This window comes from Rana temporaria, chromosome 4 (assembly GCF_905171775.1).
Source record: "Rana temporaria chromosome 4, aRanTem1.1, whole genome shotgun sequence".
NCBI classification, from domain to species: domain Eukaryota; kingdom Metazoa; phylum Chordata; class Amphibia; order Anura; family Ranidae; genus Rana; species Rana temporaria.
Genome location: NC_053492.1, coordinates 468349980 through 468367635, shown reverse-complemented (window position 1 = coordinate 468367635; position 17656 = coordinate 468349980). Strand labels below are relative to the sequence as shown.

The 17656-nt window shown below is 47.2% G+C and overlaps 1 protein-coding gene across 1 annotated transcript in view; it reads left to right on the top strand.

Annotated features, from left to right (window-relative positions):
- LOC120938075 overlaps positions 1–17656 on the top strand; it is a 67393-nt gene that overhangs the window by 32987 nt on the left and 16750 nt on the right. Inside the window, exons 8-10 of the mRNA XM_040351759.1 lie at positions 2163–2326; positions 4966–5128; positions 14442–14519. Coding sequence (XP_040207693.1) covers positions 2163–2326; positions 4966–5128; positions 14442–14519 — 405 coding nt within the window. The remainder of the gene's footprint in view (positions 1–2162; positions 2327–4965; positions 5129–14441; positions 14520–17656) is intronic.

The following is a 17656-nucleotide window of genomic DNA, read 5'->3' as shown; positions in this document are numbered from 1 at the left end:
GTCTGGTGCAGACAAAGGACAGATATCCGGGATATTATCACTTCCTCATAAATGAACAGGTCCTCGGTTTATGGATGTTGTAAAGCGCTGCGTAAACTGTTGGCGCTATATAAATCCTGTATAATAATAATAATAATAATAAAAGAAAACGGACCATAGTGTGATTCCGTAATTTTTTTTTATAAAAGCAAAGAGGAAAACATACTTACAACATGTAGCGTTTTTAAAAGCATGTATACAAATGCCAGCCGGCACTAAAGGAGCCCTTCCTCCATACGTTCAGCGTGGTGACGTCAGTGTGTGCGCTGAACGTATGGAGGAAGGGCTCCTTTAGTGCCGGCCGGCATTTGTATACATGCTTTTAAAAACGCTACATGTTGTAAGTATGTTTTCCTCTTTGCTTTTATTAAATTTTTTACGGAATCACACTATGGTCCGTTTTCTTTTATATCCATAAACCGAGGACCTGTTCATTTATGAGGAAGTGATTACAGTATATCCCGGATATCTGTCCTTTGGAGTCCCTGTTGGTCCGGTGCCTCAGTCCGTGGATGGAGTTTGTTACAGGCCTTTGAACCTTATGGTTGTGGTAAGCGGCTTTCCATTAGGTGGTGGTTTCCTCACAAGAAGTCATTCTCACGGTGGTGCTGTTGTTTGCGGGGTCTGCCTCGATCCCCTACTTACAACTTGGGACTTTCTAATATCTATACCCCTATTATGTTATCTTTGGGGCTCAGAGACTTTGTTTTTCTTTATTAAGCACTGGCACCCCGTTGCTGGTTTGTTCCACTGGCGCAGTTTTATTTTTGTATTAGGGGTACTAATGAGCTGGGGATCTGCTGAATGAGGGTACTAATAAGATAGGGATGTGCTGAACAGGGGTACTAATGAGTTGGGGATCTGCTGAGTGGGGGGTCCTAATAATCTGGGGATCTGCTGAATGAGGGTACTAATAAGATAGGGATGTGCTGAACAGGGGTAGTAATAAGCTGGGGATCTGCTGAACAGGGGTACTAAAGAGCTGGGGATCTGCTGGGTGGTGGTACTAATAAGCTGGGGATCTGCTGACGAGGGTACTAATAAGCTGGGGAGCTGCTGAACGAGGGTACTAATAAGCTTGGGATCTGATCAACAGGGGTAATAATAAGCTGGGGATATGCATGCTGAACAGGGGTACCAAAGAGCTGGGTATCTGCTGAGTGGTGGTATTAATAAGCTGGGGGATCTGCTGAACGAAGGTACAAAGAAGCTAGGGATCTGCTGAACAAGGGTACTAATAATCTGGGGATCTGCTGAGCTGAGTGGGGGTACTAATAAGCTAGAGATCTGCTGAACAAGGATACTAATAAGCTGGGGGTCTGCTGAACGAATATACTAAAAAACAGGGGAGCTGCAGAAAGATGATATTAATAAGCTAGGGATCTGCTGAACAAGGGTACTAATAATCTGGGGATCTGCTGAGTGGGGGTACTAATAAGCTAGGGATCTGCAGAACAGGGGTAGTAATAAGCTGGGGGTCTGCTGAAGAAGATACTAAAAAACAGGGGAGCTGCTGAAAGATGGTACTAATAAGCTAGGGATCTGCAGAACAGGGGTAGTAATAAGCTAGGGATCTGCAGAACAGGGGTAGTAATAAGCTGGGGGTCTGCTTAACGAGCGTACTAATAAGCTAGGCATCTGATAAACAGGGGTACTAATAAGCTGGGGAGCTGCTGAACGAGGGTACTAATAAGCTGGGGAGCTGCTGAACAGGGGCACTAAAGAGCTGGGGATCTGCAGAGTGGGGGTACTAAAAAGCTAAGGATCTGCTGAACAGGGGTACTAAAGAGCTGGGGATCTGCTGAGTGGGGGGGGGTACTACTGGGCTGGGCTTCTACTTTAAAACAGATAGAAAATAAACACACAGGGCATTTGTCACACTTCAATAAAGCTTCAAAAAATCATGTTGTGTTAAAGTAATGTGTAAATGAGCCCTTAGAAGAAGTGGTGAATATTTATGCCCTGGAGGGAGTAGAGAGGGTATGCTGGGATTTGTAGTCTCCTAGTATTTGATTTATTGGGAAATTCTGGGGCTGGCCCTGGTGTTACCCCCACCATTATATCTGTGTACGCAGCACTCTGCTTTTTTTTTTATTGCATCGGTCCTCGTCTCTCACCGGCAGGTTTGAGCCCCCGCAGTACACTCAGATCTTCCTCCTCTGGCAGGAGCTCAGCGAGTACGGAGACGGAAGATCGGACCAATGGGATGACAGAGAACCGCGTAGAGGGAACGGGCACAATATGGAGGTGTATGTGCGCTCTGCTGTGCAAAAGGATGATACTGCAGGTGTGTGTCTGTCTAGAGCAATGATTGTCAACTTATGAGCTAAAGGGGGTCTCAAATGCGGCCCCCGGCATCCCCAAAGGGCCACACACCAATATATCCACTTGCCGATCACAATACATATACAGGTAGTGCAGAATTATTAGGCAAATGAGTATTTTGACCACATCATCCTCTTTATGCATGTTGTCTTACTCCAAGCTGTATAGGCTCGAAAGCCTACTACCAATTAAGCATATTAGGTGATGTGCATCTCTGTAATGAGAAGGGGTGTGGTCTAATGACATCAACACCCTATATCAGGTGTGCATAATTATTAGTCAACTTCCTTTCCTTTGGCAAAATGGGTCAAAAGAAGGTCTTGACAGGCTCAGAAAAGTCAAAAATAGTGAGATATCTTGCAGAGGGATGCAGCACTCTTAAAATTGCAAAGCTTCTGAAGCGTGATCATCGAGCAATCAAGCGTTTCATTCAAAATAGTCAACAGGGTCGCAAGAAGCGTGTGGAAAAACCAAGGCGCAAAATAACTGCCCATGAACTGAGAAAAGTCAAGCGTGCAGCTGCCAAGATGCCACTTGCCACCAGTTTGGCCATATTTCAGAGCTGCAACATCACTGGAGTGCCCAAAAGCACAAGGTGTGCAATACTCAGAGACATGGCCAAGGTAAGAAAGGCTGAAAGACGACCACCACTGAACAAGACACACAAGCTGAAACGTCAAGACTGGGCCAAGAAATATCTCAAGACTGATTTTTCTAAGGTTTTATGGACTGATGAAATGAGAGTGAGTCTTGATGGGCCAGATGGATGGGCCCGTGGCTGGATTGGTAAAGGGCAGAGAGCTCCAGTCCGACTCAGACGCCAGCAAGGTGGAGGTGGAGTACTGGTTTGGGCTGGTATCATCAAAGATGAGCTTGTGGGGCCTTTTCGGGTTGAGGATGGAGTCAAGCTCAACTCCCAGTCCTACTGCCAGTTTCTGGAAGACACCTTCTTCAAGCAGTGGTACAGGAAGAAGTCTGCATCCTTCAAGAAAAACATAATTTTCATGCAGGACAATGCTCCAGCACACGCGTCCAAGTACTCCACAGCGTGGCTGGCAAGAAAGGGTATAAAAGAAGAAAAACTAATGACATGGCCTCCTTGTTCACCTGATATGAACCCCATTGAGAACCTGTGGTCCATCATCAAATGTGAGATTTACAAGGAGGGAAAACAGTACACCTCTCTGAACAGTGTCTGGGAGGCTGTGGTTGCTGCTGCACGCAATGTTGATGGTGAACAGATCAAAACACTGACAGAATCCATGGATGGCAGGCTTTTGAGTCTCCTTGCAAAGAAAGGTGGCTATATTGGTCACTGATTTGTTTTTGTTTTGTTTTTGAATGTCAGAAATGTATATTTGTGAATGTTGAGATGTTATATTGGTTTCACTGGTAAAAATAAATAATTGAAATGGGTATATATTTTTTTTTTTGTTAAGTTGCCTAATAATTATGCACAGCAATAGTCACCTGCGCACACAGATATCCCCCTAAAATAGCTAAAACTAAAAACAAACTAAAAACTACTTCCAAAAATATTCAGCTTTGATATTAATGAGTTTTTTGGGTTCATTGAGAACATGGTTGTTGTTCAATAATAAAATGAATCCTCAAAAATACAACTTGCCTAATAATTCTGCACTCCCTGTATATATATATATATATATATACGTTGAGATTTTCAAGTGGTTTACCGGGGTTATGGCTGAAGCTGTCAGCCATAACCTCCGTATCTTTTCTTTCAGCCGGCATCTGGCTTTCTCATGAAAGCGATTTGAGTGGCTCATTAGCCACTGGATCGCTTTCCGAAGCAGCAGGAGAGGACCTCCCCCATCTCCCGCCGGTGTTTCTCAGGCTTACCGTTTTCACCGTCACGCCCGAGAAAGTTATCAGACGGTGCGCCCGGCAGGTCACAGAGGCAACGAGAGACTAGATTGTCCTTGGAGAACTTCTGGTCTAGGGTGGAAGTAAACATTTTATTTATTTTGCTCTTAAAAGTAAAGGAGCGATTTTGAGTCTTTTTGATCCCAGATCTCTCCATAAAGAGGACCTGTCATCCCCTTTGTCTACTACAAGCGATCTTTACATTCCTTGTAATAAGAATAAAAGTGATCACAAAAAAAAAAAATATGTAAGGGACCGTATAAAAAGAAAAAATAAGATAAATAAGAAAAAAAAATGTAAAGCTCCCCCATTCTTCCGAGCTCACACGCAGACGTGAACACATGCGTAAGTCGCGCACACATATGTAAACTGTATTCACACCGCACATGTGAGGTATCACCCTGAATGTTAGAGCGAGAGCAATAATTCTAGCAGAGCAGGTGCGACTCGCATGCTATGTCTAAGATCGCGCTAGTGCTCCACCTGCTGCCTCTAGTGGGTAATGCAAATTATTAATATACAGTATAACCGCACTTCTGGAATCCGGCACACTTTGGGGGATTATTCCTCAGGCATTAGACGGTGCGGGAAGCAGGAGAGGTCTTTCTTTTTTTTTTTTCCCCCTCTTTCCTGTCTTAATTTTAATTTGAAGATTGAAGATGAGTAAACTTTAATTAAAAGACAAAACCCCCTGATGACGCAATGTATATCTTCCAGGTTGTGGCCCTGGAGGGCGGCCAGATGCTGCGCTTGGCCCATCACACGTGACCCCGGAGGAGATCCAGTCGTCAGATTTTATGTCTATGTACCACCTGGTTCTGACGGCGCTGTGTGACCCCTGGCTGCGGTTCCTGAGCTATGACATCGCCACCTACCTAAAGTAAGTTGAAGAATGATTCCTCCCCACCAGTGTGAACCGGGCCTTACACTGCTCCTCCATTCCTGGCTGAAGGACATCTAGTAGTCCTTTCTTCACCAGCCTGACTGTCCCCGGCCCATTGGATTTGAGTTCTTTCAGTCATGGGGGCCCAACATCACATGTGGGTGTCACCTAGGTGGTCTGCATGCAAATAAGTCTGCCTTGGAACACCCACTCTTCCAGACTGACACCCACCCATGTAGGTCTCGATATTTGCACACAAGGTTCATCGATTAGCGATGGGGGCATCTAGTGGCAAAACTGGGAAACTACACCAGGTGCTTTGCCCTACAGGACCCCCATGGGTGGGGGATCACCAGGGATTGTGTTTATGACAGCTGCTGATTTAAAAAGGTTGCAAATAGCTTTCAAAATGACATTAACATCTGTAGGGACCATTCCTTAACCACTTCCTTACTGGGCACTTAAACCCCCTTCCTGCCCAGAGGACTTTTTGCGATTCGGCACTGCGTCGCTTTAACTGGCAATTGCGCGGTCGTGCGACGTGGCTCCCAAACAAAATTGACGTCCTTTTTTTCCCACAAATAGAGCTTTCTTTTGGTGGTATTTGATCACCTCTGCGGTTTTTATTTTTTGCGCTACAAACAAAAATAGAGCGACAATTTTGAAAAAAAAAAAATATTTTTTACTTGTTGCTATAATAAATAGCTCAATTTAAAAAAAATAAAAAATATTTTCCTCAGTCTAGGCCGATACGTATTCTACATATTTTTAGTAAAAAAAAAATCGCAATAAGCGACTGGTTTGCGCAAAAGTTATAGCGCCTACAAAATAAGGGACACAATTATTATATATATTTTTTTTTTACTAGTAATGGCGGCGATCTGCGATTTTTATTGGGACTGCGACATTATGGCGGACACATCGGACACTTTTGACACATTTTTGGCACCATTCACATTTATACTGCAATCGGTGCTATAAATATGCACTAATTACTGTATAAATGTGACTGGCAGGGAAGGGGTTAACACTAGGGGGTGAGGAAGGGGTTAAATGTATTCCCTATATAGTGTTCTAACTGTGGGGGGAGGGGGGTGACTGGGGGAGGTGACCGATCTGTGTCTCTATGTACAAGGGACACAGATCGGTCTCCTCTCTCCCTGACAGGACGCTGTCAGTGTGTGAGCCGGCAATGAGAAATGATCTCATATGTTTACATATGAGATCATCTCTCATTGGCCGCACAGATCGCCTAGCAAACGGCCACTCCGATTGGCCATTCACGGCGATCTATGATTGGCTGTGTCCAAGGGACACGGCCAGCACAGAAGTTCCCCGCTGCGTGCTCGGGAGCGCGCGCGGGGAACGCGGAAAGGGGCGGCTGGAAAAACACGGCGCCCCAGAGAAGTAGAACCACCCTGCGGCCGTATATAGTCGTACGGCCGTCGGGAAGTGGTTAACCACTTAAGACTTGGACCAATATGCAGGTTAAAGCGGAGGTTCACCCAAATAACATTTATATAAGACCAAATTCTTTATACTACCAGCACGTACAGTCGGCACTTTTTTTTTTTTTTTTTTTTAGGCTATACATACCTTATAATCTATATTTGCAATCCGGCTTCCGGGTACTTCTCCCGCGGGAGTAGGCGTTTCCAAGCTGAGCCGCAATGTAATCTGGGCGTTCGCCCAGATGATTGATGTCTATCAGAAAATGTTCCCCCCGGCGGATAAGGCCCCGCCCCCCCGTATTGCGTAGGCGCGTCACGGAGTTTCCGAAAGGAGCAGAAACGGGTAAAGCTGCGAGTCGGCTCTATACGGCGCCTGCGCAGTCAGCTCTACACGGCTCCTAGTCGGTGCGCAGGCGCCGTGTAGAGCCGACTCGCCCCTTTACATGTTCGGCTCCTTTTTCGAAAACTGGCCTTTACTTGGTGGCAAGGACCTTCTAGAAAGGTACTTGTCTCTATGGCTTTGCCTGGGTATGATGCAAGTGTGGAAGGACCCAGCCTTTGCCTCCTGGGCTTTTGCCGAGGGGAGGAAGCCAGAGTGAAGAAGGGTTTGTACTCTTGGGGGTCTGAACCTGGGCCTACAGAATCTAATCTAGCCTGTCCTTGGAGGCAAGGACCTTCTAGAAACGTCTGTGCCTTCAAAGCTTTGCTTGGTCAAGATGTAAGTATGGAAGGGTCCAGTCTTTTCCTCCAGATTCAGCGTGTCACTTGCCACCCGGTTCCTTGTCACTTGTCACCGGTCCCCTGCCACCAGATTCAGCGTGTCACTTGCCACCCGTCCCCTGTCACCAGATTCAGCATGTCACTTGCCACCGGTTCCTTGTCACTCAGGCCATGCTGGCAGTTGTAGTCCCCTGTCACTCAGGCCATGCTGGCAGTTGTAGTCCCCTGTCACTCAGTCCATGCTGGCAGTTGTAGTCCCTTGTCAGTCAAGCCATTCTGACAGTTGTAGTCCCCTGTCACTCAGGCCATGCTGGCAGTTGTAGTCCCCTGTCAATCAGGCCATGCTGGCAGTTGTAGTCCCTTGTCACTCAGGCCATGCTGGCAGTTGTAGTCCCCTGTCACTCAGGCCATGATGCTGGCAGTTTTAGCCACTCACCTCTGCAGCTCTCTATCATTCTCCCAAGTCTTGGTGACGATGGGCTCCCTCACACTGCCCGCACCTGGAGTTCATGGCCTGCAGGGTGAGGATCTGGCTCGGCACCACTGGGCCACCACACTACTCTTGGCCCTCCTTGGGGCCCCACCATCCACCCTCCTCAGTCCGCCGCGGAGCACCAATCTCACCCGGCCCCTCATGTCACTGCAACACAACCGCTCTCTCGTGGCCGGAGTCAGGAGGAGGGGCCAGGTGCCGCTCTGTGGTGGGTGGGGTCAGGAGGAGGAGCTGGTGTGGTAGGCGGTGTCAGGGAGGGGCAGGGTGGGACTCTGTTTGTGGGGCGGAGTCGGGAGGCTGAAAGTGAATATGGGCCCGCCCATCCCCGACATCAGAGACCGAATCTGACAGCTGCACTTATTAGTCCGACTCTGATGGGGCCCCAAGGCCCGTGCCCAGGGGTGCCTGCTCAGTAAGATGGCCCTGCTTGGCTGGCGTCGCTGGGCAGGTGGGGCCCCCCCAGGAAAGTGGGGCCCCTGGGCAACTTCCCAGGGTGCCCATGCGAAAAGACGGCCCTGTGGTGATACACATGTTACAAATGATATGAGATTTTAGTGATTGGGTTTCCATAGACTTTAAGGGTCAGCATAGGAAGTTAACAGTGCAGAAAATCCTCCTTAACAACCGGCACAGACAGCAGACTCAGAGCTGTTTATATTCTGATGTAAGACTCCATCCATTCCTCCGGGGGATACCTGAGATGTCAGCTGAGACTGGAGCTTGTTACTGGAGCTGCAGAGCCCAGCTGTGCCCAGAGCACAAACCGCCCTCCGCCCAGAACTGCACAGCACCGAGGGAACGGAGCGATGGCCAGACCCCACCCGGGGAAGAGGGTCACCTGGGGGTAAGATGGCAAATGTGCCCCACTTCAGCTGAGATTATTGCTGCACACAACACACGATGCCCTGTGTGATTGAGTCTGGTGGGCTGAGACCTTCCCTGCCTTCCTATATCTCTTGGGGACTCAAACAGCGAGGTCCCCCCTTCACTCGTTTCTGACTGTGTTACCTTTACGTGCTGCACTCCCTCCTGTTACATTCTCCATCATATAAAATAAAAATCCAGCAGGAATGGTGGGAACCCCTTGTAATGGGCACAGCAGGTGTACAGTCCTGGGAACTCAGCATTGAGATGGTTGGAACCCCTCATAATGGGCACAGAAGGTGTACAGACTTGAGGACTCAGCACAGAGATGGCGGGAACCCCTCATAACGGGTACAGAAGATATGCAGACTCAGGAACTTAGAGCAGAGATGGTGGGAACCCCTCATAATGGGCACAGCAGGTGTACAGAACCAGGAACTCAGCGCAGAGATGTGGGGACCCCTCATAATGGGCACAGCAGGTGTACAGACCCAGGAACTCAGCACAGAGATGTGGGGACCCCTTATAATTGGCACAGCAGGTGTACAGACTCTGGAACTCAGTGCAGAGATGGTGGGAACCCCTCATAATGGGCACAGCAGGTGTACAGACCCAGGAACTCAGTGCAGAGATGGTGGGAATCCCTCATAATGGGCACAGCAGGTGTACAGACCCAGGAACTCAATGCAGAGATGGTGGGAACCCCTCATAATGGGCACAGCAGGTGTACAGACCCAGGAACTCAGTGCAGAGATGGTGGGAATCCCTCATAATGGGCACAGCAGGTGTACAGACCCGGGAACTCAGCACAGAGATGGTGGGAACCCCTCATAATGGGCACAGCAGGTGTACAGACCCTGGAACTCAATGCAGAGATGGTGGGAACCCCTCATAATGGGCACAGCAGGTGTACAGACCCGGGAACTCAGCACAGGGATGGTGGGAACCCTTCATAATGGGCACAGCAGGTAGACAGACCCAGGAACTCAATGCAGAGATGGTGGGAACCCCTCATAATGGGCACAGCAGGTGTACAGACCCAGGAACTCAGTGAAGAGATGGTGGGAACCCCTCATAATGGGCACAGAAGGTGTACAGACTTGAGGACTCAGCACAGAGATGGTGGGAACCCCTCATAATGGGCACAGCAGGTGTACAGACCCAGGAACTCAATGCAGAGATGGTGGGAACCCCTCATAATGAGCACAGCAGGTGTACAGACCCAGGAACTCAATGCAGAGATGGTGGGAACCCCTCATAATGGGCACAGCAGGTATACAGACCCAGGAACTCAATGCAGAGATGATGGGAACCCCTCATAATGGACACAGCAGGTTTACAGACCCGGGAACTTAATGCAGAGATGGTGGGAACCCCTCATAATAGGCACAGCAGGTGTACAGACCCGGGAACTCAGCACAGGGATGGTGGGAACCCCTCATAATGGGCACAGCAGGTGTACAGACCTGGGAACTCAATGCAGAGATGGTGGGAACCCCTCATAATAGGCACAGCAGGTGTACAGACCCGGGAACTCAGCACAGGGATGGTGGGAACCCCTCATAATGGGCACAGCAGGTGTACAGACCCTGGAACTCAATGCAGAGATGGTGGGAACCCCTCATAATGGGCACAGCAGGTGTACAGACCCGGGAACTCAGCACAGGGATGGTGGGAACCCCTCATAATGGGCACAGCAGGTAGACAGACCCAGGAACTCAATGCAGAGATGGTGGGAACCCCTCATAATGGGCACAGCAGGTGTACAGACCCAGGAACTCAGTGAAGAGATGGTGGGAACCCCTCATAATGGGCACAGAAGGTGTACAGACCCAGGAACTCAGTGCAGAGATGGTGGGAACCCCTCATAATGGGCACAGCAGGTGTACAGACCCAGGAACTCAGGTCAGGGATGGTGGGAACCCCTCATAATGGGCACAGCAGGTGTACAGACCCAGGAACTCAGTGAAGAGATGGTGGGAACCCCTCATAATGGGCACAGCAGGTGTACAGAGCTGGGAACTCAGGTCAGGGCTCTCATCAATACTCACTCCAGCCTCAGCTGGGCATCATTGCTCTGGATTGATGTCCTGATGATGGTGACAATGGTGAACCATGCCAGTGCAATGTGTGCCGGTACAGCTGCCTATAGTCTCTACCAGGGTCACATGTGACAGGGTGACAACTCAGAGCAATTTTGAGATAGGGACAGAGCACTGTCACTCTATAGAAAGCATGGCAAGATCAACAGGAATTAAGGAATTATATCGTTTTTGTCTTGTCTTTTTTTTTTTTTTTTAGGGTATTATGGGCTTTATACTGTATTAGCCAGATTCATAGAGAGTTACGCCGGCGTATCAGTAGATACGCCGTCGCAACTCTGAATCTACGCCGGCGTTAATTTAAGCGTATTCTGGAAACCAGATACGCTAAAATTAGGCTAAGATACGAGCGGCGTAAGTCTCCTACGCCGTCGTATCTAAAAGTGTAATTTTTAGGCTGGCCGCTAGGTGGCGCTTCTGTTGAGTTTGGCGTAGAATATGTAAATGACTAGATACGCCGATTCACGAACATACGTGCGCCCGTCGCAGTAAAGATACGCCGTTTCCTTAAGAGATATGCCGTGTAAAGATAAAGCTGCCCCCTAGGAGGCGTAGTCAATGTTAAGTATGGCCGTCGTTCCCGCCTCGAAATTTGAAAATTTTACGTCGTTTGCGTAAGTCGTCCGTGAATGGGGCTGGAAGTAATTTACGTTCACGTCGAAACCAATACGTCCTTGCGGCGTACTTTGGAGCAATGCACACTGGGATATGTACACGGACGGCGCATGCGCCGTTCGTAAAAAACGTCAATCACGTCGGGTCACCCACCATTAACATAAAACACGCCCCCTCATCCTCATTTGAATTAGGCGCGCTTACGCCGGCCCCATTTACGCTACGCCGCCGTAAGTTAGGAGGCAAGTATTTTGTGAATACAGTACTTGCCTCTCTGACTTAAGGCAGCGTAGCGTAAATACGATACGCTGCGCCGCCTTAAAGATACGCGCCCCTACCTGAATCCGGCTATATGTCTCATGAGGGTCACGAAGGCCCCTTTGACCTATCCTGGACCTTTTTTCGTGCCAAAAACACAAACCCTAACCATAATGGAACATGTGATCTCCATCTGCACTATCATGGCAATCACATGGCTTTGTTGATAATTGGTGATGAATGGCTTTGTTTACAAACACACAATGCCAGGGTAACAGGGTAATAGGAGCACTGCATGAGTAATTCCTCCTTCTAACCAAGCTGATGGTCGGGAGAACCCGGGAGACAACTGCTAATAAAAACCACATGAGACTCAAGGAATCCTGCTAATGTTCACAATTAAATTTTGTCGAAATCCATTCCTCATCATGTATTCTTACTTGAATCTCGGTTGTATATTTCCTCCAGATCTGTGCAGTCATCCAGTGTGAGACTTTCTGTAAGAAAGACCGCTCACTGCTGCTCACTCTCCTTGTGCAGGATGGCTGGTCTGGTCTCCACCCCCCTCCTGTAGTTTGCTGCAGGGCATCCTGGAGTGGGTGGAGCCTGCTGGGTCCCTCCCACAGCTCTGGCCAGGCTATGTACAGCACACTGATAATGTCCCTGCTACTTCTTACAAGGTAATATCTGTTTTTGCAGCAGATATTTTTTGCACACAGAATGGATTTTTAGCCCTTGTGGCTATTTTATAACATATTTAACCACTTCCCGCCCGGCCTATAGCAAAATGACGGCTGGGCGGTGGTTCCGTTATCCTGACTGGATGTCAAATGCCGCCTTTCGGGATAACAGCCGGCGCGCGCCACGGGTGCCCGCAGCGCGGCGCGTCAATCGGACACAGCGCAACACCGATCTCGGTAAAGAGACTCTGACAGAGACTCTTTACCATGTGATCAGCCGTGTCCAATCACAGCTGATCACGGTGTAAACAGGAAAAGCCGGTTATCGCGAGTAGCATAGAGCCGATTGGCTTCTCTCTTGACAGGGGGGTTGCGCTGATTGATTATCAGCACAGCCCCCTCCCCTAAGATGCCCACCCAGGACCACCAGGGATACCACCAGGGATGCCCACCACTGATGACCACCAGGTATGCTACCCAAAGCCACCAGGGATGTCAATCTGTGCCCAAAAATGATGCCAATCAGTGCCTATCGGTAATGCCTGCCAGTACCTCCTTCACAGTGAGGCCCATCAGTGCCACCTATCAGTGCCAGCCATAAGTACCCATCAGTGCAGCCTTTCAGTGCCCATCAGTGTCGCCTAGCAGTGCCCATCAGTTCCACCTATAAGTACCCATCAGTGCAGCCTTTCAGTGCCCATCAGTGCCACTTATGAGTGCCCATCACTGCCGCCTATTAATGCCCATCACTGCCACCTATCAGTGCCGCCTATCAGTGCTGCATATTAGTGCCCATCATCAGTGCCCATCAGTGCCAACTAATCAGTGCCCATCAGTGCCCCCTTATTAGTGCCCGTCAGTGCAGCCTCATCAGTGCCCATCAGTGAAGAAGAAAACAGAGAATGAAGAAAAACATTTTTTTTTTTTGTCAAAATTTTTGGTCTTTTTTTATTTGTTTAGCAAAAAATAAAAACCCCAGAGGTGATCAAATACCACCAAAAGAAAGTTCTATTTGTGAGAGCAAAATTGTAAAAATGTTGTTTGGGTACAGTGTAGCATGACCGCGCAATTCTCATTTAAAAAGCGACAGCTCTGAAAATTGGCATGGGCAGGAGAGGGGGGGGGGGAGTGCCCGGTATTGAAGTGGTTAAATTCTAAAAAAAAAAATTGGCCTGGAGTTCAGCTTTAATCCCATCTCTCAACTTTCCAAAAGACCGAGTCTGAGAAGAATAAATCCATAGGCACTGGTGGGGCCAGATACGGGACATCTATTGACAGAGTGACCAGATCTCCGGGACGGAAAAGTAAATATCAGCCAACAGATCAAGAGGTGACAGCGTGGGAAGAGGAAGACGATGGTTGAACATCTGGAAGATCTATTAGGTAGATTCACAAAGAGTTAGGCCAGCTTATGTTTAAGCGAATGCTTAAACAGAGATACGCTTAAACATATCTAAGATACGACGGCTTGCGCCGTCCTATCTTAGATTGCAATATTTTGGATGGCCGCTAGGTGGCGCTTCCATTGCGGTCGGCATAGAATATGTAAATGAGGAGATACGCCGATTCACGAACGTACGCCCGGCCGACGCAGTACTTTTACGCCGTTTACGTAAGAGATAGGCCGCCTAAAGTTAGAGCTAGGCCCTAGTGAAATAGTAATGTCAAGTATGGCCGCCGTTCCCGCGCCGAAATTCGATTTTTTTTTACGTCGTTTGCGTAAGTCGTCCATGAATCGGGATTTGCGTCGTTTACGTCCACGTCGAAATCAATAGGCCCGTGCATCGTACTTAGCCGCAATGCACACTGGGAAATGTAGGCGCCCGGCGCATGCGCAGTTTAGAAAAAACGTAAGGTCAAGCACAATTAGCATACAACACGCCCCCCTAAAACACATTTGAATTCGGCGCCCTTACGCCCGCCCGCTTTAGGCTACGCCACCGTAACATAGCAGGCAAGTACATTGAGAATCATGTACTTGCCTAGCTAACTTACGGCGGCGTAGCCTAAACACGCTAAGCTACGCCGCATCAAGTTTAGGCTATTGTGTGTGTGAATCTACCTATAAGAGACTGTTTTTTATTTACAGAACAATGCGTAACTTGCTTCTGCTTTTATGTATTATAGATACTGCGCACCCGTTTCCTCCCAGCCCCAAGAGACGGACAGCTTGGAAAACCCATCACCAAAGGCTGGGCAGAAAAGGTGAGAAATAAACCCCTCCCCTGGCTCCCCACCTCTGATTGATATTCTATACTGAAGTTCACTCAGTATTGATAAGAAAGGATTCTTTGCTGTAACAGTACAAATGCTGGAAAACAAGATGAAGGAACAGTTACAAGAAGGAATACTATAATAATAATAATAATATTAATATTAATAATAATTATTTATTATTGTTATTAGTATTAGTATTTGATGTTGTTTGGGTTAAAAAAAAAAATTGTATTATTATTATTACTATTATTAATAATATTAACAATAATACACAAGATGCAGAAACATTTACAAGAAGGGATGCGTTTTGGTAGGTTTTTAAAAATTACAATATTTAAAGAATTTTTATGAAAATAATACTTTATCATTATTATTTTGATGCTAATATTTTATTATTAGTATTACTATTATTATTATAATTAAACAGGATGCAAAAACAGTTACAAGAAGGAACGAAATTCGAATAATTAAATAATTATTAGAACTAATATTGTATTAAGAAAATAATAATACAATTTATTATTATTATTTTGTTAATATTTTATTATCATTTTTCCCCCGATCTGGGGGCCCCCTTGTCAAAGGGGGCTTCCAGATTCCGACAAGCCCCCTGCCCGCAGACCCCGACAACCACCGGCCAGGGTGGTTGGGAAGAGGCCCTTGTCCAACATGGGGGTGAGGTGCTTTGTTGGGGTGGGGAGCTCAGAACCCCCCTGCCCCAAAGCACCCACCCCCCTATGTTGAGGGCATGCAGCCTGGTATGGTTCAGGAGGGGAGGGGGGCGCTCGCTCGTCTCCTCCCTTTCCTGACCTGAAAGGGCTGGATGCTCGCATAAGGGTCTGGTAGGGATTTTGGGGGGGGCCATTTTTTATTTTAATTTTGGAGTGGAGGGTCCACTCCAAATCCATACTGGACCCAAAAAGGAACCCCGCTGACAGCTCATGACTCATCGGTTGGTAAGGATGCAGCAGCCAGATTTACGGTCCCCTCCTTCGCAACCAGCTATATACAGTGGCCCAGATTCAAGTAGCAATTGCGCCTGTGTAACCTCCTGATTCAGGAACATCGTAATGCCGACTGCAGCCTAAAATCTGCGTGGCATAATGTTCTTATGCCACGCATATCTGGGCTGCATTCTTGCGATGACCGCTAGGGGGCGTTCCCATTGTGGTCAGCGTATAGTATGCAAATTGCATACTAACACCGATTCACAATGTTGCGCGAGCCCTGCGTACGCAATTTACATTGTTTCCGTACGGCGTGTTTAGCATAAGGCTGCCCCTTCTAATAGCAGGGGCAGCCAATGCTAAAGTATACCCGTCGTTCCCGCGTCGCGACGTTCGAATTTTACGTAATTTGCGTAAGTGATTCGTGAATGGCGCTGGACGCCATTCACGTTCACTTTGAAGCAAATGACGTCCTTGCGACGTCATTTGCCGCAATGCACGTCGGGAAAGTTTCCCGACGGAGCATGCGCGCTACGCTTGGCGCGGGAGCGCGCCTAATTTAAATGATTCCCGCCCCCTACGGGATCATTTACATTAGGCGCCCTTACGCAGGGCAAGTTTACACAGCGCACACGCAATTTACGGAGCTACTGCTCCGTGAATCGCGGGTAGCGCAGTAAATTTGCGGGGGCGCAGGGCAAAAACGCTGCCCTGTGCCTCTGTAAATAAGGGGCAAATCTACCTGAATCCGGGCCAGTGTTTGAAGTTCCGTCACTTTTTTTTAAACGGATAAAAAAAACGGATAAAAAAACGAATGAAAAACTGAATACTTTATCCGTTTTGACATGACTGAACTGATGAAATGAATGGTCAGCATGTGTGAAAGGGGCCTAATTCTTACCCCTTAACTTAATGAATATAATAAATTATAATAAAAAAGCTGAAATACCTAGCAACAAATGATTCAGCAGATAATAGTTTTCTCTATTGGCTAATAAGAAAACGCCAAAGCTCAAAAACACTGTATAAAAACGCTCGCCAAAATCGCGCAAAAAAAATACAGAAAAAATGCTCAAAAGACGCTACACTCAGGTGTGAATGCAGCCTTATTTATAGCTATGAGTTGCGCCATGTACACACGATCGGATTTCTGATGGAATAAAATCCGATGGAATTTCTCGTCGGAAATTCCGATGAAGCTGACTTTCATCAGTCTTGCATACACACTATTAGCCGGATTCAGATAGACTTACGCCGGCGTATCTAATGATACACCGCGTAAGTCCATGGATGCGCCGTCGTATCTATGCGCCCGTATTCTTGTACTAAAGGTAAATAATGGGGAACCTGCGCTTAGGAGTGGCTTATTGTAAGACTGCAGCCCCCTATACTATGTTCCCCCCAAGTAGAGCATATAATAAGTAAAATAATGAAAAGAAAGGGTAGTGGCGCTGTCTTATCTCTCCCCTATCGCTGGGGTGTATTATCTGAGCTGACCACTTGCATGAGAAGTACCAATATATACTGCTGAGAGAGCTACTTCCAAGCTAGGGTCATGCAATAAGTGTAGCTGGTAGTTATACCCGTGATATCATACACAAAAATAAGTGAAAAGTATATATATATCTAACGCATAAATGTGCGTTTAATACAGTGTAAATATGTGCAGGATTAGAAAATATTTACACTGTATTAAACGCACATTTATGCGTTATATATATATATATATATATATATATATATATATATATATATATATATATATATAAACGCATAAATGTGCGTTTAATACAGTGTAAATATTTTCTAATCCTGCACATATTTACACTGTATTAAACGCACATTTATGCGTTAGATATATATATACTTTTCACTTATTTTTGTGTATGATATCACGGGTATAACTACCAGCTACACTTATTGCATGACCCTAGCTTGGAAGTAGCTCTCTCAGCAGTATATATTGGTACTTCCCATGCAAGTGGTCAGCTCAGATAATACACCCTAGCGATAGGGGAGAGATAAGACAGCGCCACTACCCTTTCTTTTCATTATTTTACGTATTCTTGTACTAAGATACGCCTGAATTTTTGCTTCCTACGACCGAGGCAAGTCTCCTACGCCGTCGTATCTTGGGTACATATTTACGCTGGCCGCTAGGGGCGCTTCCATTGATTT